The 23902-nt window shown below is 40.9% G+C and overlaps 3 protein-coding genes across 14 annotated transcripts in view; 1 reads left to right on the top strand and 2 right to left on the bottom strand.

Annotated features, from left to right (window-relative positions):
* The window catches only part of AMBRA1 (autophagy and beclin 1 regulator 1), a 176286-nt gene extending 174049 nt beyond the window's left edge, over positions 1-2237 (bottom strand). For 7 of the 8 annotated variants that reach the window (XM_054587072.1, XM_054587075.1, XM_054587076.1 and 4 more), the window contains exon 1: positions 2032-2237. The gene's annotated coding sequence lies outside the window, so the exon portion shown is untranslated. Of the gene's footprint in view, positions 1-1812; positions 1871-2031 lie in introns of those variants that run through there. The other variant, XM_054587073.1, reaches the window with a different exon arrangement.
* Positions 2238-8464: 6227 nt separating this feature from the next.
* HARBI1 (harbinger transposase derived 1) lies at positions 8465-16565 on the bottom strand. Its single transcript, XM_054587182.1, has 3 exons — positions 16503-16565; positions 14990-15808; positions 8465-9922 (listed from the first exon to the last, which is right to left on the bottom strand). Exons 2-3 carry the CDS (start codon positions 15657-15659, stop codon positions 9543-9545), a joined length of 1050 nt encoding a protein of 349 aa, XP_054443157.1. The 5' UTR covers positions 15660-15808; positions 16503-16565; the 3' UTR covers positions 8465-9542.
* Positions 16566-16864: 299 nt separating this feature from the next.
* The window catches only part of ATG13 (autophagy related 13), a 38465-nt gene continuing 31427 nt past the window's right edge, over positions 16865-23902 (top strand). The window contains exons 1-2 of one of the 5 annotated variants that reach the window (XM_054587068.1): positions 16865-17222; positions 17643-17693. The gene's annotated coding sequence lies outside the window, so the exon portion shown is untranslated. Of the gene's footprint in view, positions 17223-17577; positions 17694-23902 lie in introns of all 5 variants that reach the window. The other 4 variants (XM_054587067.1, XM_054587070.1, XM_054587071.1 and 1 more) reach the window with 4 other exon arrangements.

The following is a 23902-nucleotide window of genomic DNA, read 5'->3' as shown; positions in this document are numbered from 1 at the left end:
ATTTCTTTTTTTTAAAGATTTTATTTATTTTTAGACAGAGGAAGGAGAAGGGAGGGAGAAAGAGAGGGAGAGAAACATCAATGTGTGGGTGCCTTTCGCGCGCCCCTCCCACTGGGGACCTGGTCCACAACCCAGGCATGTGCCCTGACTGGGAATCAAACCAGAGACCTTTTGGTTCGCAGGCCAGCACTCAATCCACAGAGCCACACCAGCCGGGACAACAACCAAATTTCTTTTCCTCTTCCATTCAATTGAAACTTCTGCTAATTATTTCCTACAAAAATATAACAAAATGTTCCTAATGTTTGTTTTTTTAAAAAGTCCCTAACATTTCTTTTTGACTCTCAAAGTAAACTCCATTTATTATTTAGTATTCATTAGGAGCTGCAGAGATACTACACTACCTCTAAATTCTGTGCAGAATCTATCAGTCCCCAGGGGACAGTGTCCCTTCCTTCTCTAAGTTCTTTCCTCTGATATCAATTCTCTTCTACCATGAAAACTTTTTCAGAGAATACATACTCTAAGCCTAACTTCCCAACTTAGAGTCTCCATAAAGATGGCCTGGTGGCTCTTCCTTAATCCCTTCCTAGGAGCACTGAAGTCCTGCTAACTAGGAAATCACTCATAATCAAGGACCCTTCATTTAAATCTTGCTGATCTCACCAAAAATAAAAATGAACTAGAGGAACAATAATCTTTCCAAAACTCATATGAGATTCTAAAATTGTTCAAGGACCATAAGACTTGTATAGTTTCTATCCAAAGACAAAGAATTTAGTCTGTTCTTCTTTAAAACCATTCGCCTACTTATTCTACCTACTACAGAAATACTTACTCAACCTAGAATGACCTCTCCGCTGATTATTTTTTTTCAGCAAAGAAGTTACAAAAATTAGCATCATGACACTGAATCCAATGAAAATAAAACGAATAAGTACACTTAGTCCCCAAAGTCTCCCAAGTTGGGAGACGAAAGGAAAACATAAGGGAGTTCCCAGAATGTTAACTTTCAATTTAAATATCTCAATATTTGAATGAGTGTTACACTCAACTTTTTAAACTATAGTATATACGGTAACTAACCCACTACTCAAAAATAAAACGACTGTTCTGAAAAAGAATCCTGGGGCTTCCTTTTGATTCTCCTTAGAAACCAAACCCTCTCACGACAAATATCTGACTTCAAAATCTTGACCATCATGTTAGACATTAACCTTTTAACACCATAGTTGAAAGATTTCCACTGAGAAATAGGCTGAAGGGAAAGGGAAGTATCAGCTAGACAGCAAACTAAACAGCAAACAAAATTTTCCATCAAGAAACAGAATGAAGCTGTCATTGTTACTCTTGCGAAAATAATACAGACTTTGAAAAGCAAAACTGACAAAAGATCGCACGGTCCCTTTATTTCTGAAGTCTCCAGTGACAAGTCTATATTCCTAGGAAGGGGAAACCACAGACAATCAAACGACAAATCGCACTTAAAGATCTGTCGGAGATATGGGGAAAGACACATTCCAGACCTCAGCCTCAGTTTCCCTACCCCCAAAAAGGTGAGAACCTAATAATTAGCTCAGAGGAGGCTAAGGACCTGGTTCCAGATGCCTAACACCTACTCCAGAGTCCCTTCAAAGGCCGACCTCATTGGGGGTCCCCAGTGCAACTGAGTCCTGACAAGAGAGCTTGGGTGGGAGGGAGGAGAAAGGAAGAAGGGTCAAAGCGCACGATACTCTATCCGTTCCTGGAAAGCGATTTCCCCCCACACTGGGGATGACAACACCCACCCCAGACCCAACATCCCCTGCCTACCTAACCACAGCGAGCAGCCCCAGCATCTCTGCCTCCTTCCGGCTTCTCCCTCGGCTCCCCGCCGCCTCTCCGACCGCGCCCCCGAACGCAGCCGGGAAGCTCCTCCTCTGACCGCGTCTCCGCAGCCGACCCGCCCGCCCACCCGCCGGCGCCAAGGTCTTCTCGACCAGACGGCGGAAGGATGCCGGGCCGGGCCTCCCAGGCTCCTCCCGGGCCTACCTGCAAGACGGACGGGGGCTCGGTTTGCAGCCCAGCGAGTGGACTGAGCCACAAAGAGGAAGAAGAGGCAGAAAGGAAGCAAGGGTCCGCTCTACCGACCAGCGGGAGAAAGCAGCTGAGCGCGGGGACTCGCGAATAAGTCAGCCTTCTACCCGGCGCCGCCGCCGCTCAGGAGACATCAAGCAAGAAGACGGCGCAAAAGATCACCGAACACACGAACGTCCCAGACATCAAAGGAGGAGCGCCCGTGCAATCGTTCAAGGAACTGCAGTCGAGCGCCGAAAAACACCTCCGTTCAACTCAAAGTCCGGCTCCTGTCCAAAGCATAAACAAACCAGCCCAGATCGATCATAAGCCATGGAGTAAAACCTGTGTTTGCCATTTTCTGTGTCGTTTGCCGGCTGAATTGTTTCAGAGAACTGGAGTTTCTCTTGAGAGTGTTGAAGATCAAGTCATAGCACAGTGACACTTAGCTATAGTTCAACTACTATCTTATGGACTCCCAACATTATCCCAGTTGAGCAAATTTGATACTTAGTTTCCTCACGGGCCAGTGAAGTAAATAAAAGATTTTAGATAGATACTAGATATGTGTATGTCTGCACATACATATGACAAAGACACAGAGAGACTCCAGACTGAAGAACAAAGTGAAAAGTCTATTAAAGCTCCAATTTAGCCCCCATAAGCATAGAAAAGAGAAGCTGGGAAAATTCAGGGTTGTGTAGTCTGTCCTTCAGGCAGAAAAAAAAAAAAAAATAGCACCCGTCCTACCTTTCTCATGTATTTTCTTCCAACCGCCTACAACCACAGGTAAGCTTCTTACATAATGATCAAGTCTCTGCGTTCAGAACCTGACCAAGTGTGTTGGCATTTCCATTGTCACAATAGGCTCTTTCTGATCTCTTAGTAAATGAGCAAATATGTTCAGCACAAATATGGATTAATATATACATCCTAGGTACAATTCAAATAAATCACAATGTCAAATAAGTACAAATATGGATTACCTAGTATTAGCAATAATACAGTTTACCCCTCCTCCCCTCTAAGAAGGAAGGAGACTTGGAGAGTAAAGATATAAAAAGAAAACAAGATATTCCCAGCCCTTAAGAGTTTAAAATCCAATCAAAATGAAAAACAACATTAGCTTTATAATTTATTGGGGGGTTTTCTCCCCCAAATTATAAGAAAAAGTTTATTTAGAGAGTTACAGAGGTGGTAGAAGTGAGCCAGCTGGGCTGCCTAGGCTCAGGAAACAAGTTAGAGAAACAAAAGAAGGCCCTTGGAATTTAGGAGAGAGAAAGGCCGAGGTAGCACACCTGGGTGGAAGAAGAAAGGGAAGGGAAAGACAAAGGCGTGCTCCCAGAGGGGAAAGCGTGCCTTTTGTTATTTTTAAATAATCTCCTCTGTTAAGTCCCTGAAAATGTTTAAGGGACAATTCATATATCTATATATATTAATTGGCAATTATATATATAATATGACAGATTTATTTCTGTCATATAAAAGAAACCCAAAGATGTACAGCCCAGGGTAAGGTGTGGCCATTCAGTGTCAGGGACCAGGCTTCTGGTTCGTTGCTTTGACATCTTCAATGAGTGCCTTTGAGAGACAATTCATATATGTATATATAAAATGCAGGATGAGACCAGCATCCATAATATGAGGACAAAACCCTGGGCTTTTGTTATCTACCACTGTTTTAGAATGCTTTTAAAAGGAGTAAACCTTATGGCAACATGGATGAAAGTCTAAAAAAGAGAAAGAATTTTACAGCTAGAAGTTATGGAAACTTAAAAAAAGAGAGAGAAGGAATTTAATAATATGCTTCCAAACACAATGTTTTAATTAGCTCATGTTCCCTCATAATCCTTGGAAATATCCTATACAATTTTTTAAAGTTTAATTTCAGCAGAAATAACAAGCATTGTTGTTTTGCATTGTATTATTTCCCTACTGAAGTATTTAATAGTTATTTTTAACATTTGCACAGTATTCCATTTAGAGGATACAGTGACCATGCCCCCCATTTTTTAATATTATGTTGCTTCCAAACATTTTCTGTGTAATAGGTATCGCTACCCTTGGAACGAGATTATAACAGCCTCATTATTTATTATCAGGACCTACTGCACATAAACAAGGCATAAGGAAGCAACGCAGAGATTTCGCTGTCACATAAAAGGAATCCACAGATGTGGCCATTCAGTGTCAGGGACCAGGCTTCTGTTCTGTTGCTGTGACATCTTCAGTAAGTACCTTTCAGGCCCCCACTAGGTAGCTCAGCTGGTTAGAGTATGATCCCAAAATGTCAAGTTTGTGGGTTCCATACTTGGGGCACATACAATAATCAACCAATGAATGCATAAATAAGTAGAATAACAAATCAATGTCTGTCTGTCTGTCTGTCTGTCTCTCTCCCTTCCTCACTCTCTCTAAAACTCAACCAATGTCCTGGCTGGTGTTGCTCACTGGTTGAATACCAGCCTGAGAAACAGGAGGCTGCGGAGGCAGTTCCCAGTCAGGGCACATGCCTGAGTTGCTGGCCAATCCCTGGATGGGGGCATGCAATCAATGTTTCTCTCACGTGTTGATGTTTCTTTCCCTCTCTTTCTCTCTTCCTTCCCCTCTCTGAAAATAAATAAAACCTTTTAAATAAATAAATAACTATCAATGCCCTGACTGGTATAGCTCAGTTGGTTGGGTGTCAGTTTGCAAACCAAAAAGGTCACAGATTCCATGTCAGGGCACATGCCTGGGTTGCTGGTTCGGTCCCCAGTCTGGGTGCATAAGAGAGAGGTAACTGATGGATGTTTCTCTCATACTGATGTCTCTCTCCCTCTCTTTCTCCCTTCCCCTCTCTCCAAAAATAAATAAATAAATAAAATCTTTTAAATAAATAAGTGGCTTTCATCTCGGGTCCAAGATGGCTGCTCAAGCTCTAGCCAATCATGTCTGCATTCCATCAGCAAGAACTTGAAAGAAGAAAGGCATGTCTCTTACCATAAGGACACACCTTGAAAATAGCATAGGACATTTCCACTCATATTCATTCCACTGGCCAGAACTGTCACACTGCCACATCTAACTGGCAATTAGTCTTTATCCCAGGCAGCCATGTAACCCACCAAAATCAGGAGCAAGTGAGTACTAGGTCACAGATAAATAAGCAGTCTATTCCACATTCCTGGAGCTGGAAGAAGAGTGGGCAAGTAAACTTCCCTTTACTGTCATGCTGGGGTTGAGTTTCTACGTCTAAAATATATGCTTTAGAATATGTGCAGCAGTGTCTACAACTACAGCCCTCATTCAAACTTGACCCAAATAACAACATTTTTTTAAACCTTGATTTCAGTGAGAAAAGATTTTTAAAAAAAGTAATTTTAAGGCTGCAAGAAGTTTTCAGTTTTTCAAAAGCTGGAGGCTTTTACTTTGGGAAAAACAACAGAAAGTTATGCAAATATAAATCTGAAATCATTCTCTGAAAATGGAGATTTAGAAGAAGCTGATTTAGACTGTTCTGTGATATCATAAAAAGAGGTGGCTTATTCTGCCCTTGCTGGGTGACTCAGTTGGTTGGAGTGTCATCCCGTGCGCCCAAAGGTTGTGGGTTTGATTCCCAGTCAGGACACATACCTAGGTTGTGGATTTGGTCCCCAGGGCCCATACAGGAGGAAACCAATGGATCACACTGTTTTTTTCTTTCTCTCTCTCAAATCAATAGCCATATCCTCGAGTGAGGATCCAAAAAAATTATTTTAAAGATGGTTTAGCTTTATTCTCCTGGCAAAGTTGCATTTCTACAGATACATTTCTTTAGAGAACTGTTTCAAGTGCGGGTTAAGCTTCAGTGTGACGACAGTACACTTGTTGTTATGGGGAAGTCTACTGGACAGAAGAGTAGATCACAAGGGATCAGTTGAAACCCTCAAAACTACAGGAAGGACGACCTGAAAAAAGGAAAACAGGTGGGCAGAAGTAACGATCATTCTGGGATGCATCACTACTGCCCACATATTGGCGTTAGGATTCAGTAATTCATTATTATTTTGATTGTTAATTATTGTATTTTCATAGGATTCTCCTAGGGTAGCCCCCCACCTTTTGAAGATAAGACAGGGTGAAAGGAGGGGAGAGGAGCGAAGGAAAGGATATGATCCTTACCTTAGCTTTGTGCTCTGAGAAACAAATCCAGGCCTAAACCTAGGATAACTAGCAGTACCACGAGTCCTCTTATTAGGAAGTCCAGGAAGTAGTTACGCCTTAAGCAGCCACAATGATGAGCCAGTTGTAGGTTTTGCTATTGCAATTCTATTTTTTTTTTTTTTTTATTCAGTTCTTTTGTAACCTGGTCTCATGGCACTGTAGGATAATGTACATACTTTGGGCTGGATGGTAATGTTAGAAGCGGTGTGGTGGTTATACAGGAACAGCTCAGAGATCCAAGGAGGCTTTTCCTTCTTTGGAATTATTTATATTGAGTAAATTTCCAGCAGTGGTGAGAAAACAAACAAACAAAAGATTTCTATGCATTCATGTAAATTTGTAGAATTGTAATGTGTGGATGTGTTTTTAATGTATATACATGGTACTCAGATACAAAATAAATTTTCCAGTTGTGGAATTTATCAATGGATTAAAATGCATGAACATTTTAAAACTATAGAACAATAAGAAGTCCACCCTTCCATGAAGAAAGCTGTATATGTAAAGTTAGAGTAAGTCTCAACAGAATGATACTTAATGTTTTGCTGGGCAAACATGGAGATTCCTTTCAAATAGACTTTTTTTTTTTTTCCCTAACTTGTGGTTTCAAGGTCTCCTTTCCTTGCTCCTATTTAGGATCCAGAGATCTCATCTCTCATATTTGATTAGATTGCAGTCGTATTTTTTTTAAATCCTGTGAATTTTATGTACTAGGGAACTAGAGCATCCCCAGCCTTCAGTTAGTATTTTACCTTTCTTCTTTCATGTCCATTCTCGCAATCCATAAAGCCTTACTTAATTCTGAGTCCGCAGCTTCACACGATCTGGGTGGGATCCAGAGACCATGCGCCCTGGATTCTGAGGACATGTGCATGCACAATGGTTAACACTCACTGATTTATTTTCTTGTCTTCCTCCTAAATTCTCCTCCATTGCCAGGGAAAGTGACTAGTAAGCTCAGCTCTTGAGTTGTTTTCAGTAGTTTCAGGCAGAGACACAATTGTAGTATGTCCATTATCTGTCTAGCCTCTACCCCTCCCCACCCCTTATACATCTTCACTGTATGATGCCATCTGGTCTATGCTGACCAGATGGTCGTCTATGGGAAGATGAGGCTTACATAAGACAGGCAAAATCCTTTACTCTTTCCCAAGATGGAACCAGGAAGACACTATTAATCCACAATAAACCCCTCAAGAGGAGAATTCTCAGGCACTTTATATAAGTGCCTGAGCAAACTCTTGGCCGTTTGGAAGTATAGACCCTGATCTCTTCCCCAGGTCATTTTGGGGAAAATGAAGCTATGAACTGAAAAAATCCTGGCCTCTGTCAAAATCCAGATTGAAAGGAGATTAAAGGAATATATTTACACAGTTACTCTGTAGAATTATTAGGAAATATTAATAAAATGCTCCCAGGGAGAAACACTGCCAGCCAATGTTTAGCCAGTCCAGCACTTAGAAATTATCTTTGGTATGTAAGTAAGACTTGAAATTGCTTTTGAAATCTCTCCAAGACTGTCTTTCCAACTCAGACTTCATGTCAACCTCTATTGACTTGTGAAAGCCCCAATTTTCCTTTAATGTAGTTTTTTAAGGCTAAAATACTAGGCACTTTCCAAGATTACACTCCACCTTGCCACTTGTGACACATGGGTGGCAGTAACCTTTTCCTCATGCAATAATCAGAACCAAAACTTGATAGGGAAAAATATCCACCTCAGGAAAGTTGGAAAGACTGTGAGAGTTAAAATATTGCCTTATGAAGGAAACAAAGCAAGCCTGGATTTCAAGTGAAACTTTACAAAGAAAAAAAATGTAACAGGGCACCTCTATTGCACAATAAGTAGAGCTAAAGTTTACAGTCACCTCTTTGTTGTCCATTCCCATCTCAATGACTTCATTGTACATAGTAAGCTCAACCTACTGCCAAATGGACCTACTCTTTATGGTGTAGGATGATGATGGAAAAATAGCATTTGGAGTAGAAATAAATAGCAGATAATAATCCATAATTGTTTTTAATCTTGTGGATGAGTCACCCTCAATTTATTTCCAAGTTTCTCTGTCATCTGCTGTTCATTTCTTTACTTTGAACATTACTAGATTAACATTGCCAAAGGCAGGTAGGAAATGATCCAAGAGTATAATTCAGAGGTATCACATGGTGAGTGGATGAAAAACAAGATAATCCTCAGGAAAGTCTCTTTTTTTGTCCTTGCAAAGGCACCAATGTGTGAACCTAATTTACACTTTCATTATTCCAATCAGGTTATTTTTGTATCAGTATAATTTTAGAATAAGATGTGGTGGGGAATTATTTATTTCCTGGGAAATTCTGTCTATCACTCGGCATATAAGATATTCAGGGAGATCTAACTTCGAAATTAATTTCAAGTGAAATTATGTTCTTTTTACCTACTTCTTAATACTTTCATATGCCTTCTTTATTCCTGAAATATTCCTTCAGTACAAGGACTTTAGAAGCCTAATAGCCAAACAGACATTCTAACAACACAATCAGGGTCTTTAGATCCCCTGTAAAGTGTAAGCCTGCTATACTATCTATATTTGACTTTTTTTCCTCAAGCTGATAGGGTTCTTACCCCATTTAGCCTCTAGCTCCTACTCAGGGTTGGAAATAGGAGATTGGAGTCCAGATGTTCTCCCTAGGAACTAGGTCCAGGACACAGTCCAATCATTGCAGAAAGACTAAAGACAAAAGTTTTAGGTTTCACACCGTACCCACCATCTTCTTAAAAACATAAAGCTGCAAACTCAAATTAGTAGCAATTTACTAATGTTAGAAGGCCATTCTTCAACTTAAAGTTATTTTTTACACTTGCATCAGATTATGCCTGTATTGGCAACAAAGCAGAAAAGTTAAAATACCATCTAAATAATCCAGGACAAGTAAATATTGTTTTCAATTGAAATCTCCAGATAATTGAAACAAAAATAAAGTGCTCTGGCTCGATGTCATTTTCTCTTTGTTTTGATGTTGTAGGCACAATCATAAATGTCAGCAACCAGTGAGCTTTCAAATGACTGATGCTCAACCTGGAGTTCAATGCACAGTAGGGAGCTGTCCTGGTTTTGGTTTAGTTAATAAAATTGCAAATGAATCAAGATATTCTGGCAGAGCCCCAACTCTTCTAAAAACACGCAGATTAAATGTCATTTTGTGACAGGTGTCCCCACTCAGTTATGCTAGATGACGGAACTGCGTAGAGGTTAGTGAGGGGGGGGAAGTCTGTCACAACTCCTTCTAGAAGGTTTTCTTCCTCCTCCCCACCTTTCACATTAACTAAAATGAGTGAGCACCAGCTCCTGACGGATCCGGTCAGCTTCTAGGTCCAGGGACTCCATGTGCTCGTACTCTTCCTCGGGGGGCTGTTCCATGGGCCCTGCCGTTGGAGAAGACCAAACATCCATCCCATGCTCCAGGGAGATGTTGTGGAGGACACAGCAAGCCAAGATGATGTGGCTGGACTTCTCTGGCGAGTACTGCAGTGCCCCCTTGGATCCATCCAGGCAGCGGAATCGGGAGCAGAGAGTTCGGAAAGTCTTCTCAATCACACTGTGAGTTGCAGAATGGGCCATATTATAGCGATATTCAGATGGAGTTTCATGGATGTGAAGTGGGGTCATGAGCCAGGTACGGAGAAAGAAGGAACTGTCACCTGTGGGGAAGGCCCAAAGAAATCATAAATGATTGCAATTGGAATACAAACAAAACAGAAAATCCGGGGACAGATACAGAGAATAGACAAGAGAATGCAACAGCCTCTTGGAACTGAAGCACACCAGAAAAACCAAGAAGGAAAGGCTTTGGTAAAGAAAAGGCATGACAGAGTCACAAGAAGGCAGACATGGGTCCCAGCTGGGGCTAGCCTTGGTTAAAGTCAACAGAGGAAAAAGCTGATCGCTAAAGAAAGCCAAGTCTGAAAAAAATGTAGGAAAGAGGTAAAGGCACTGGAGGAAATAAAATTCCTGGATTTTTAGTGATAATAAAAGGTTAGTAAAAACTATCACATAGCAAACCAATCTTCAAAATCGCTAAAGAGCTAAAGCTCAAGAAAGAAAGAAAAGAATTCTGCCATGAGATCTCAAAACACTTGTGAAGAAAATTTCTAACTTTACTATTAAAATGTCAGGTCTGAATGTACTACTTGTGGAATTCAGAGCATTTCATAATAATTCATTCTCCTCGTGCTAAGAAGAATAAAATAACAGTCCCAGCATCTTTGGTAGAGACCAGAACTCAGGTGTCCCGCCTTCCTAGATACTACATTCACCAAAACAACACTTTTGCAACAGAGAGACTTTTACTTTATCAAGGAGAGCATACATATAATGAGGCAAATAGTAATAGTGATAAGAAAATAAAATCAGAAGTCAATTAAAATAATATGCACAAGGGCCCTAGCTGGTGTGGCTCAGTGGATTGAGTGCCGGCCTGCAAACCAGGGGGCTGCTGGTTTGATTCCTAGTCTGGGGCACAAGCCTGGGTTATGGGCCAGATCCCCAGTGGGGGGCTTGGAAGAGGCAACCACACATTGATGTTTCTCTCCCTCTCTCTCCCTTCCTTCCTCTCTCTAAAAGTAAATAAATAAAATCTTTAAAAAATAATAGTAATATACACAAGGCATTTCCCTCAGGTGACCTATCAAATGATCTTGGGAAGTGCTAAAAATAAAACAAAAACTGGGATGCAATGTCCTAACAAATGTTTCTATAATGTTTAATTGTCCTGACTCATTCCACCTGGCAGATGAAATGTCTCACACAGAGGCACAACCTCTTAGAAATCTGAGACAAGCAGGCCCTTGGTGTACCAACTTGCACAACTGCTGTTCCTGACTCACCATCAATTTCAGTAAATAGTTATGGAGAGTGCTAGGTACTATTACAAAACATATAGCACTCCTTCCTTTTAGGAGCTTACATTTTTAAGAACTGGATTAAATTTATTTTTTATTTTTTAAAAGAGTTCATTTATTTATTTTTAGAGAGAGGGGAAGAGAGGGAGAAAAACATCCATTGTCTCTTGAATGCCCCCAGTTGGGGACCGGGCCCGCAACCCAGGCGTGTGTCTGACCCTGACCCCGAATAGAACATACAACCTTTCATTTTCCAGGACAATGCCCAAAAAGGTCAGGGAGATTACCTTTATTTTTTAATATTTTGTAATTAAAACATTTTTATTGTAATATAATTGACATACATTGTACTAAATATCTAAGAAGTCTCACAAAATTTTCAAATTTTATATTTGGCTGTCTTTTTTCCTGTTTGTCCTAAGTACAACCTATTTAAATTGAATTTACTCTTACTAAATACTGAATTTAAGAAACTGTTGTAAATATTAATGAAAATAATATCTGTGACTCACTGAGTAGCTATTATGTAGAACGCACTCTGCTGGACAATTCTAAAATATTGTCTCCTTTTTTTTCTCTTAATTTGAGCCAAACCAATAACATATGCCCAGAAGCAAGATCTCAAATGCTCCTTGAAAATATTATCTCTTGTTATCTAATCCCAACTCTTCCAGTTTAAATAACATTAAACTCATTTTACAAATGAGAAGATCAAAATACATGTCAGCCACCCTTTGATATGTCAGGCAAAGGAAGGAGAAGAAGCCAGTCACTAATGTTAATGTCAGGCTCAGTGCCACTAAAAAAAAAAAAAAATAGAGTAATGCAGTAAAAGAGAGGAAGATAAACATTGAAGATGAATGCCAAAACACAGAGATACTAAATGGTATTTGTTAAATATTTCTGTAAGAAACAGCATGAGCCTTAAATGGGGAGACATACAGGACAAACTAGTTAATGCAGGCTTTTTATAAAGTGCTCAGTGGTCATTAACTGGGTTTAGAACCCAAGGACCACGGGGAGTCAGACGCTCAGGAGGGGAAGAGGATCGGAACTGCTGCACAGATTACAACTGCTTACATGGTCAGCCATCCACAAGGCATTCCAGCAGGTTTTACCAAAGCTGCTTAATAGGACTAGGCCAAAAGCTGATGGAATAAGAACTCGGGGCTGCTTTGTTTGCAGGAACACATTCATTTAGAAAAGGGGAATTAGGTAACGCCCTCTGAAGGGACAGGTGAGAATGAGGACATGAAGGGATGAAAATATGCTTTACAACACCCCCAGAAAATAAAGGAGCATCACAGCTAATTCTAGATTTGCCACTTCATAAATCGGATGGTATTAAGATACTACCAGCTAGCCATCTTCTTTTTTTTAACATCTTAACATTCTTCATAATCCTGACAGTCCTACCCCAATATTACCCCGCCGTCCACACATCCTCTAGACACCAGTGTTTTTCAAACCTATCTGTACGAATCATTTAGCATAGCTGTTAAAAACAGAAGTCTAGATTCTTTCCTTGAAGATTCTCATTCTCAAAGTTTAAAGTAGGGCCCAATGATACACACTTTTAATAAATCCCCAGAGGACTTGGGAAATTTGCAAAACATTATAGTAATCCAGGGGTCTTCAGACTAGTTTTTCTGTTGGAGCTGGCTTTCCAAAGAGTGTATGTGTCAGTTCCCTCACAACTGATGGTACTCAGGGAATCAGTTTCTGTGTGGGTTTATTTGCCCCATCCTTAGTGCCTGGCATGTGGCCTGGTACCAAAACTGGCCTTCATAAACATTTGTTAATATTGTTGGAATACCCATCTCTCACAGTTCTACTCTTCCTATAAAGAGGGGAATCAAAAAAGCATATAAACATTTGTCAGAGTTTTTACTTAATTTCAACTTTCCTGTGAGCATTCAAAAAACTACTTTAGAGCCATTTCAACCCAGTCTGGGGTCCCAAGGTGTGAAGAGAAAGAAAATCAGTAATTCCTACATGACCTTGAAGTGATTAAAAAAAAGCAGTATTTGCCAAATAGAGTCACTCCTCATATAATCTAGTTTTTGTTGTTGTTTGTTTTAACCAACAGACATTTATTTCACAGTTCTGGTGGCTGGGAAGTCCAAGAATCAGGGTGCTGGGGTGGGGGGTTGGAGGGCTCATATAATCTAGTTTTAAAAGTTAAACATGGAGATTTAAACAATCTGTGCCTTAATTCCTCATCTGTAAAAACGTTTGTATTAGTATTTAACTCCTTATGAGTTTTATAAGGATTAAGTGAGATAACCCAAAGCAAAGTGCTTACAACACTGCCTGACAAATTTTAAATAATCAGTGAATTTTAGCTGGCTTTATAGTTAGGGTACCAAAGTAATTTCATATGAAATGAGCTTGGAACCAAAGTAGTCCCACAGTTGTGGAAGTGGCTAGGTGGAACGCTCGCAAAACAGACTTTCCTTCACTTCTTGGTATGCGTTGTATGAAATTTGAAAGTCCAAAGTAGGCACACAATAGGATTAAGATAAAGGTCCAGTAATGAGAAGGTGGTACACTCACTGCAAAGAGTATGTCGAAACAACAATTCAAGAAAAATCACCCAGTTCCAAGCTGTTACACATAGCACCCTGGCAGCTCTAAACCAATTAGTGCGACAGCAGTCTCTTCCCACTTGGAACAGGAGAGGTTTCTCTTTTATGAACCAGTAAGCACAGTAAAGAGAAACAAGTGTTGAGTATTAAACACTGTGTTTTGAACATGTACAGTGCAGATATGATCATTGGTTTTGAAAAAGTTGTCTTCAAATCCTTAATGTATCTTTTCATCTCCCACATATGTTGTATATAAGATAACCCTTGTCTTGTTGCTCACATCAGAGTCAAAAAAGAAAAAAATCCAACCAACCAACCAAAACTACTGTGCTCAAGGGTTTTGTCACTGTTAGCCATATCCCTCACAGCTGAACAGTCCCCTCAGTTTGCACTCTTCGATAATGAGGGGGTCTTGTACTACTCCTATCACTAAGCCAGGCTTTCCAATGGCACTTGGAGAGATCTGTGAAGTTCCTCTAACAACTATGTAAGTGCACTGCCTACTATCATTTTCACACAGATATAGTGACAATCATCAATAGCAAAAATAGTATATTTGTACAATATTTTATAGTGAACTTGTCTAACCCTAACAATAGGTATTATTGCTGCTGACATTATTTTCACCACAGTACTGATGATAAAAAACCAAGTTTCAATTGTATGGCTATTTAACCAGATCTATAGTGATACATATTTTGGCTGCATATAAGGGACTGTTTTTGTAAGCTTGTTGTTGTTTGCAACTACAAAACACTACTGTAGCCCTAGCTGGTGTGGCTCAGTGTATTGAGCACCGGCCTGCAAACTAAAGGGTTGCCGGTTCGATTCCCAGTGTAGGGCACAGGCCCGGGGTGCCGCCCAGATCCCCAGCAGGGGGCATGCAAAATGCAACCACACACTGATGTTTCCCTCTCTTTCTCCCTCTCTTCCCCTCTCTAAAAAAAAAAAAAGAAAGAAAGTCTTTAAAAAAACACTAGTGCAAAGCAAATTCTTGTATGTAATTTTGTTTTACACCACCAATGTTCATATTTATGAACATGCACCTCCACGTAACGTCTTAGAAGTGGAAGATTTGGGTGAAATAATATGCTCTTAAAACTTTAATACATGACCTTTAAAATGGTGATTTTTAAAAATTAAGGCTCAAAGAGTTCTCAGCTTGAGATCTCAGAAAAAGGATGGAACTGAGACTCAAGTCTATCAACTCCCATATTTCATTTACTCTGCTGCATAATTCTATGGCTACAAAATGAAGCATTTCCACCTGCAAACTTACCAAGCAGCCAGCTATCCTTGTGCATTCCAGCTTCAAACTGACTGCTGAGGGAAGACTGCTGGAGCACAGCACAGTCCTGTAGGCTGCCTGGCCAGTTTGTCTCCACAGCCATTAGTGCCCCTCTAATGTCACACACCATCAGGCAATTTAAAGAATGCAGACCTTTGCGGTTCACATAGGAGAGGTCTTCAGCATTTGGTGCCTTGATTGCCACATGGATACAGTCAACCACTCCTATCACCCCTGGCATCCCAGCCAACCCATAGAATTCATCCTTCAGAGCTTGAATGGATGCTTCGTCAGCTGGAAAGTGAATGAACTGTGAGGCTCTTTCCACAAGTGCTTCGGTGACATTGGCAACACATCGACTCATTGAAGCCTGGCTGATTCCAATAGCATCTCCCATCCGAGTCTGGAAGGAACCTGAAGTATAGAAGCCCAGTGCTGCAAGGATCTGAGTCTCTGGGCTAATAGCCCTGGATCTCTGAGTAGGTCTAGAAAGACTGGTTCCCAAGAGCTCCACCAAGTAATAAATGAACTGTCGAGGAAAACCATACATGGACATCAAGTAGTCATCAGTCACATCATCAAGCTTAAAACGGTCCAATGTCCGGTGACCCCGGCCATAGAGTAAGAGATCACAGTCAAGCACCGTTATTGGTATAGCCATGGTACATGTAAATGTTGACACTCTTTCCCTCTGCTACTTTTCCTGAATTCTTCCCAATGAAGACTTTGGTGCAAGAAGATATTTAAAGAAGTGTCGGAATGCAACAGCTAACCATTAGTTAAATGGCTCTGGCATTTATAATCTTCTTTCTGTAAAGGTTAAAAGAAAAAATTAGAAATCTACTAAAGATTTGAAAGTGATTCGAAGGCTACAATAGCTCCTTTTCTCAAATTTCCATTTTGTTCAAGCAAAAGGTGCTACACTTTAACTCTGGGTTTTCCTCCACTAACTCCTGGCTGACATGACAGTTTTTGTTTTGGTTTCAAGGATAATGGGAGTTGTATTTCAGTGGCTCATTTAATGCCTAGTATTTTAACTGGGAGGAGTAAAAGATTAATGGAGGAGATGACATAATTAGCCACAAGGTAGAAGAGGCCTGCTCCTGACTATACGGGCCGTGAAGCAACTGACAAAAGTCGGAACTACCCAGGGCTGGGGTTAGTCATGGCGGGTTTCATTACCCAAAGCCTTCTGGCACCACCTGAACAGGACGGATGGGTGTGTGTGCGCGCTCAAACCTGCCTAACAAGGGAGAAGAGGGTAGGGGGGGGAACACCTACGACCGGTGGACGTAGCCTGTGCTCTCACAATAGTGAGGCTGAGGACTAGAAAGTACAGAAGAGCAAACAAACTAGAATGAAGGTGCGAAAGAAGACGCTGAGAAACCTAAGGCTGGCGGGCGACACAGCCGCTTTCAATAAGCGCCTTAAAAATACGGAGCACGAGATATTCCATAAATCTTATGGCGCCGGCCACTCTCATAGTCCAGCTAAAGTCACCCACCTCTCGACGGCTGCCAGGTTACCAGCCCCAGTCCCCACCCACCCAGCCTGGTCCAGCCCTCCTTCAGAGCCAGCAGTGGCTCACAGTCCGCCACGGCGCCCACGCGGCGGCCCGGTGCCGCTGGCGCGGTGACTTGCGGTTCGCAAGTGCACATTCCTCACGCGGCCCAAACGTCCTCGCTCTTTCAAAGACCCCGTCCTTTAAGGTTTTATTTTCTTCTGAGACGCTTGGAAATATTGATCATAAAGGCATCTATGGAAAAGAAATAAACTTTTATGGGAATTTCGAAGAGGAAAGAGATTAACTATGGCGTTTGTATGTAGCGAAAGTGCGGCTGAAGTTACACAGCTGTATTTCCTTCGTAACCCTCTCCCTCCCCCCTCCTTCTCCGAAGCGGATGAAAACAAACACTAACGATGGCGGCGCCGGGAAGCGACCGGCTGCTGGGCTTCAGACAGGCGTGATCGCTTGAGCTGTGAGGAGAGCTTTAAAGAGCTCCGGTCAACGTGAGTGCGACAACTCGCTGAGTCCTGAGAGCGAATACCTCGGGCCTGCGAGCCACGAGCCTTCTGAGGCTTGATACGGTGTCTATCTACGACCCGGGCTGCCACTGCTGCCCCGGAGCGCGGAGCCCTCAGCCGGGAGGTGAAGCTGGCCGGCCCCAGGCCCCGGCCACCGTAATGAGAGCCCCGAGCCACTCTTTGAGTCGCAGCTTTGCAGGTACTAACTTTAGAGGGGTACCCCCAGATCTCTCAGCGCCCCCGGGTGGGAGGCTATGGAGCTGCGGCCTGTCGCGTCACTCCTTGGGAAGCTGAAGCGGACTAACCGCAGTTCGTTCCCCTGAGCTTTCTTTTGCGAAGTGGGGTTGGTGTAGGCTGCCTTGGCCCCTGATTGTTCCCAGTCTTTACAAAGATCCCCTGGCTCTAATCTCTACTTTCTCAATTCTTTGGATTAAGTCCCGAGGGTTTTTGGAGGTAATTTTGGGTCCATCACTCCGGGGTTGGGTACGAGTGAGTGAGGTTGGTTTTCATGAGATCAAGATTTGCTGAGTGCCAAATATGTACTCCGCGTGTAGGTGAGGGTGACTCTTGACTAGTGAAAAAAGGGACCCAAGGTTCACGACTCTCTTCTTACTGGCAGTGGAACGGCCTGTGGAAGCCCGCGATCCATTCTCATTAAGTAAATCTCTGGGTAAGTGGCTAAGCACCTTCATGGGTTCATCACTAACGCATCTCAGTTTTCACTTTCCTAGTCAGTGTGTTTGGTCAGTTCAGGGTAGCACTTCACTTCCAGTGTTTCTCCTTCTCCTGGCCAGCCCACCTCCAGGGAGCAAGGGGGGGAGAGGGAGGTGGAATATGAATGAATGGATATTAAAGGAGAAAAGTACCTGTTTTCTTATTCTTAGTTTAAAACTCACCTCCTAAGGGGGTAGAATTAATTAAACACTTTCAGTGGGAGATGTTCAGTAGTAAGGAACAACAGGCCCTTCCCTTGCACGAAATTAATTTCCAGGTTTTTGTGTGTTTTATGAGTGTTCTTTTCATGTGTGGGTATTGTGGCCCCAACTAAATTACAAGTTTTTTGTTTCCAACTCCATTTTCACTTGAGCAGAAGTTTTATAAAAGCTTGTGGAATGGAATCCTGAGTTAACAGTATATTTTTTTAAAGATTTTATTTATATTTAAAGAGAGGGGAAGGGAAGAAGAGAGGGAGAGAACCATGGATCTAGCGCCCCCAAACTGGGCTGTGGGCAACCCAGACATGTGCCCTGACCTACAGTTGAACGGGTAACCTTACAGACAACACCCAACCCACTGTGCCACACCAGCTAGGGCCTGAGTTAATATTTTTAATACAGAGTGGATGATGAATAAGTGCCACATATACTGATTTGTATAATAAGATGCATGTAAATCTATGCACTGTTTTCAAATTGTATTTCTTTGGGTATAAAATTAAGAAGGCTATGGCAACTTTTGAGAGTTACATTTCTTAAAATTTGTAAACCATATTGAAGCAAAAACTGCAGACTTTCAGCTACTAAACACTCCAAATTATAATGTTTTCCTTAAGGACTAAATCAGCTGGACACATTGGAATCCTATCATAATACCTACACTATGTGGAGGTGGGGGCAATAAATCTCTGTTTTTCCCATCGTCTTTCCTACTCCCATGTACCCAGCGGGGTATGTATCACCTAAATACAGAAAATAGCCTAAGACATTAACGTTTGAGCTTCCAAAGACATAAGGACTACACTATAAGTGATTTTTTTTCAAGGATAGTTTTTACTATTTAGAAAAAATACCCACTGTAGAATTTATTGCACCCACTTAATAAGGTGCATTCCCAATACTGTGCAGCCTTTATCTGGAGAAAAGATACTTAATTTTAGTAATGCCTAGAAATCCCTAAAGCTTTATTTATTTTTTAAATAAGATTTTATTTGTGTATTTTTAGACAGAAGGGAAGGGAAGGAGAAAGAGAGGGACAGAAACATCAGTGTGTGGTCGCCTCTCACATGTACCCCCTTTCCCCCTTGACCTGACCTGCAACCCAGGCATGTGCCCTGAGTGGGAATCGAACTAGTGACCCTTTGGTTCCTAGGCCTGCTTTCAATCCACTGCGCCACACCAGCCAGGGCTTTTATTTTGTTCTGTTTTTTTATAAGCCTAAAACTTTATTTTTAAATAGGTTTTTCTTTTAAAATCCTTTAACTTTATTATAGAATAAATGGTTAATTGCATTCATAACACTGTAGTTAAAGAGCTGCTGAGATTACAGAGAATGAAAAATACACTTAAAAAATTCCTGCCCTGGTCAGGTAGCTCAGTTGGTTAGAACATTGTCTGGATACTCATGTGCCCTGACCAGGAATCAAACCTTCAACCTGTTGGTTTACAGGACAGTGCTCCAGCCAACTGAGCCACACTAGCCAGGGCCATGCAATGTTTCAATAGAGGAGAGGATGCATGGAGTTGCTGGTCCTTGCTTACTATGTCAAAATGTGGAGACCAATAAAAACTGCAAGTAGTCCTTGATATGATAAAGGCAGTGTAGCTGGGAATGATGCAAGGGAGATTTTGTCCTCTGTGCCCAGAGGGAAATCAAGCAACTTTTCTTAAAGTTTGGGTTTTAAATCTTAAAAGGATTTTTACACACTTAAAGGGATATAAAATTAACTTTAAATCGTTAAAGTGACTTTAAGGGGATTTAAGATTAGTTTTAAATAGTTGTTCTTAACTGTAGAGTGAATGTGGGCCAGTTTGTTAGAGAAATCCTCTAAATGCCAGTGTAGGTGGTACAGGAAATCTCTTACCCTAAGATGTCTCCCATCTACCTTCATTTACAAGAGAAGGAGTAAGATTAGGAACCACCACAATTTAAAAAACCAACTCAACATGCACAGTTGACTGTCGGTCAATATTGTCTTAGTAAAAGTAAAGGTAAAGGTCAGTGAAGGAAAAAGAGAGGGGAGAAACATTGACGTAAGAGAGAAGCATACATGGATTGCCTCTCATACCCCCCCCCCCCCCCACAACTGGGGACCTGGCCCGCAACCCAGGCTAACCCGAGATCACACTGGCTGCCTTTCAGTTCTCAGGAAGGCCCTTAAGTCACTGAGCCATACCAGCCAGAGCTTTTGTTGGAATTTTTAAGAAGCCAGATATTGGCTTTATTCTTTGGACTGATTTTTAAGTTGTCCCTAGTTAATTAAGCATGGCTTTTATCTTTATTTCCACCTCCCATTCATTTTCTCCTGGTTTATTTTACTTTCTGATTTCTTTTTTTAAAGAGTTTCATTCTTTATTTTTAGAGAGGGGGAAGGGAGGGAGAAAGAGAGAGAAACATTTATGTGAGAGAGAGGCATCGATTGGTTGCCTCTCCTATGGCCCCGACCAGGGACCAAACCCACAACCCAGGCACATGCCCTGACCAGGAATCAAACCAGCAATCTGCTTTGTGGGACAATGCCCAGCCAACTGAGCCACACCAGTCAGGGTTGGCTTTTCTTCTTTTTTATTTTTTTTAAAGTCTTTCGCGGGGAGGCGGTGTGAGTAATTATTATTTTAAAATTTTTATTTTACAATTACAGTTTACATTCAACATTATTTTGTATTAGTTTCAGGGGTACCGCATAGTGAAAAAGCAATCATATGTTTCACAAAGTGATCCCATTAGTATTTGTAGTACCCACCTGGCAGGCAGGGTACATAGTTATTACAATATTACTGACTCTATTTCTTATTCTGTACTTTACATCCTCATAGTCTTTTTTTTTTTTTAATTTTATTTATTTACTTTTTAGAGAGGGGAAGAGAGGGAGAAAGGAAGAGAAACACCAGTGTGCAAGTGACACACAGATCGGCTCCTTTTCACATGCCCCCAACCAGGGAACCTAGCCCAAAATCCAGACATGTGCCCTGACTGGGAATTGAACTGGCAACCCTTTGGTAGTCAGGCCAGCGCTCAATCCATAGAGCCACACCAGCGAGGGCCTCGTAGTCATATTTTTAATATTCATTTTTTTAAAATTTATTTATTGATTTTAGAGAGGAAGGGAGAGAGAGAAAAACAAACATCAATTTGTTGTTCCACTTATTTATGCATTCATTGGTTGATTCCTGCAAGAGAATATATGCCCTGACTGGGGACCGAACTGGCAACCTTGGAATAGCCTCTGAATTCTCCTTTTGCTGTTATCTCATTTGTTTTGTTATCCAGTATTCTCCATTTTGTTAATTTCTAGATAATTTGTAACTTTTTTGTTTTTGTTTTTTAAAGATTTTTATTTCTTTTTAGAGAGGGGGAAGGGAAGGCGAAAGAGAGGGAGAGAAACATCAATGTGTGGTTGCCTCTTGCGTGACCCCTGCTTGGCACCTGGCCCACAACCTAGGCATGTGCCCTAAACTGGGAATCAAACTGCGACCCTTTAGTTTGCAGACCGGCAGTCAGTCCACGAAGCCACACCAGCCAGGGCAGTAATTTTAGTTTTTTTTTCAATGTTTATTATGAAAAGCTTAATGTATATGTGATTAACTTTTTATTGTATATTTCCAGTTTATTAGGTTATGGGCAATAACATCCTGGAAAAAGAATTTTTTTAGGTGGGAGAATTTACTTTTGTTTTTAATTAATGGCTTTATTGAGTGACGTTGGTTAATTATATAGATTTCAGGTGTACAACTCCATAATAATACAGCAACTGAAAAAATTTATAGTGTCCCTTAAACCTGAGAGAAGAATGTGAAAGAGTTATGTAACTAAGTTTTATTGAGGATCTCATATATGGCCAGTACTCCTTATAGGAACTATCATTTAGTCCTCACCACAACCCTATGAGGTAGTTGTTGTTATTTGTCACCATTTTATAACAAACATAAAGACTGAGTGCTTGTCCTATGCTCAACTACATGTATATTAGACTTGGTTTTATTATTCAGATCCTCTACATTTTTGTTTGTATCTACTTGAGTTCTCAAAGAAGTATCTTGAATATCCAGGTATAGTTTTGGTTTTATCACGCTCTCCTAGTGTCTTGAGGAATTTTTGCTTCGTGTATTTTATTGCTCTATTTCTTAAGTATAAAGTTTTATGGCTATTAATGTTTTCAGAGATAATCATTACTCAGCATCCCTTTTAATCTCATTTCATCACTTTTGGCCTGTATAAATATTGCTGCTTCTGCTTTTTTTTTTTTTTCCTTTCTTTCCTCTTCCTCTTTTTTTTTTTTTAACTGAATATACTTTTTCTTTCCAGAAAAAGAAAGAAATATACTATTTCAAAGTTTCTTTGTAACTCTTAGGAAGATGATTTCAATTTTAAACTTTTTTTAAAGTTTAAACTTTTCTGTTCTCATTTGTCTACAAAGAACTTTTTTTAAGTATATTTTGTTGATTATGCTATTACACAGTTGTCTCAATTTTGCCCCTTTGCCCAGTATACCCCTTCTGTCCAGTCAGTCCCTCATTTAGTTCATGTCCGTGGGTTGTGCATATAAATTCTTCAGCTTCTCCATTTCCTATGCTGTTCTTAACATCCCCCTGCCTATTTTGTACCTACCAATGATGCTTCTCAATCCCTGTACCTTTTCCCCCATTCTTCTCCTTCGTCCTCCCTGCAGATAACCCTCCATGTGATTTTCATTTCTATATTCCATCCTGTTCTAGTTGTTTGCTTAGTTTTTGTTTTTTAGTTCAGTTGTTGATAGTTGTGAGTTCGTTGTCATTTTACTGTTCATAGTTTTGATCTTTTTCTTAAGTCCTTTTAACGTTTCATATAATAAAGGCTTGGTGATGATGAACTTACACTTTACCTTGTCTGGGAAACACTTTGTGTGCCTTTCAATTCTAAATGATAGTTTTGCTGGATAGAGTAATCTAGGTTGTAGGTCCTTGCTTTTCATCACTTTGAGAACTTTCCAGTCCCTTCTTGCCTGCAAAGTTTCTTTTGAGAAATCAGCTGATAGTGTTATGGGAACTCCTTTGTAGGTAACTTTTTTCCTCTTGCTGCTTTTAATATTCTCTCTTTAACTTTTGGCATTTTAATTATGATGTGTCTTAGTGTGGTCCTCCCTGGGTCCAAATTGTTTGGGACTCTCTGCTTCCTGGACTTGTATGTCTTTCCTTCGCCAAATTAGGGAAGATTCTTTCATAATTTTTTCAAATAAGTTTTCAATTTCTTGCTCTTCCACTTCTCCTTCTGGCAGCCCTATGATTCAGATATTGGTACTTTTGGAGATGTCCCAGAATCTTACACTCTCCTGGTTGGTTGGTTTTTGTTTGTTTGTTTGTTTGTGTGTTTTGTTTTTTTTTTTTTTTTAGTTCTTGTTTCTTCATTCTGTTCTGGTTGAATGTTTATTTCTTCCTTATGTTCCAAATTGTTGATTTGACTCCCAGCTTCCTTTTCTTCACTGTTGGCTCCCCGTGGGTTATTGTTTATTTTTCTTTGTGTAGCCTTCATATCTTCCCTTATGTTTTTACTGTGTTCAGTAAGTTCTCTGAGCATCCTGATTGCCAGTGTTTTGAACTCTGCATCTGATAGGTTGGCTATCTCCGTTTCATTTAGTTGTTTTCTGGGATTTTGGTCTGTTCTTTGATTTGGCCATGTGTCTTTGTCTCCTCAATTTGGCAGCCCCCCTGTGTCTGTTTCTGTGTATTAGCTAGAACTGCTTTGACTCCATGTATTAGTGTACCTATTAAGTTGTGTGGGATGGAACCTTAGGCATTTGCAAGGGTGGGGTTACCAGCTTCGCTGCTTTGTGGCACTGTGTGGGGGGAAGGGTCAGAGAGGGGAAAATGTCTCTGCCTGGCTTCTGGAGGCTTGCCCAACAGTCGCCCCATTTCCAGTCACTTCACCCACTTCCCTTATGCAACTGGCATCCTTCTAGCTGTTGCC

This window comes from Pteronotus mesoamericanus, unplaced genomic scaffold (genome assembly GCF_021234165.1).
Source record: "Pteronotus mesoamericanus isolate MK-2021 breed Mesoamerican mustached bat unplaced genomic scaffold, CSHL_Meso_final scaffold_1066, whole genome shotgun sequence".
NCBI classification, from domain to species: Eukaryota; Metazoa; Chordata; class Mammalia; order Chiroptera; family Mormoopidae; genus Pteronotus; species Pteronotus mesoamericanus.
Note: the sequence above shows the minus strand (reverse complement) of the source record. Positions and strands in the feature narration are given on the sequence as shown.

Coding starts and splice junctions, on each gene's coding strand:
- HARBI1 (XM_054587182.1), bottom strand. CDS start 15,659: ATGGCTATACCAATAACGGTGCTTGACTGTGATCTCTTACTCTATGGC. Junction 9,923..14,989: donor CAAGGATAGCTGGCTGCTTG/GTAAGTTTGCAG, acceptor CCTTCCCCACAG/GTGACAGTTCCTTCTTTCTC.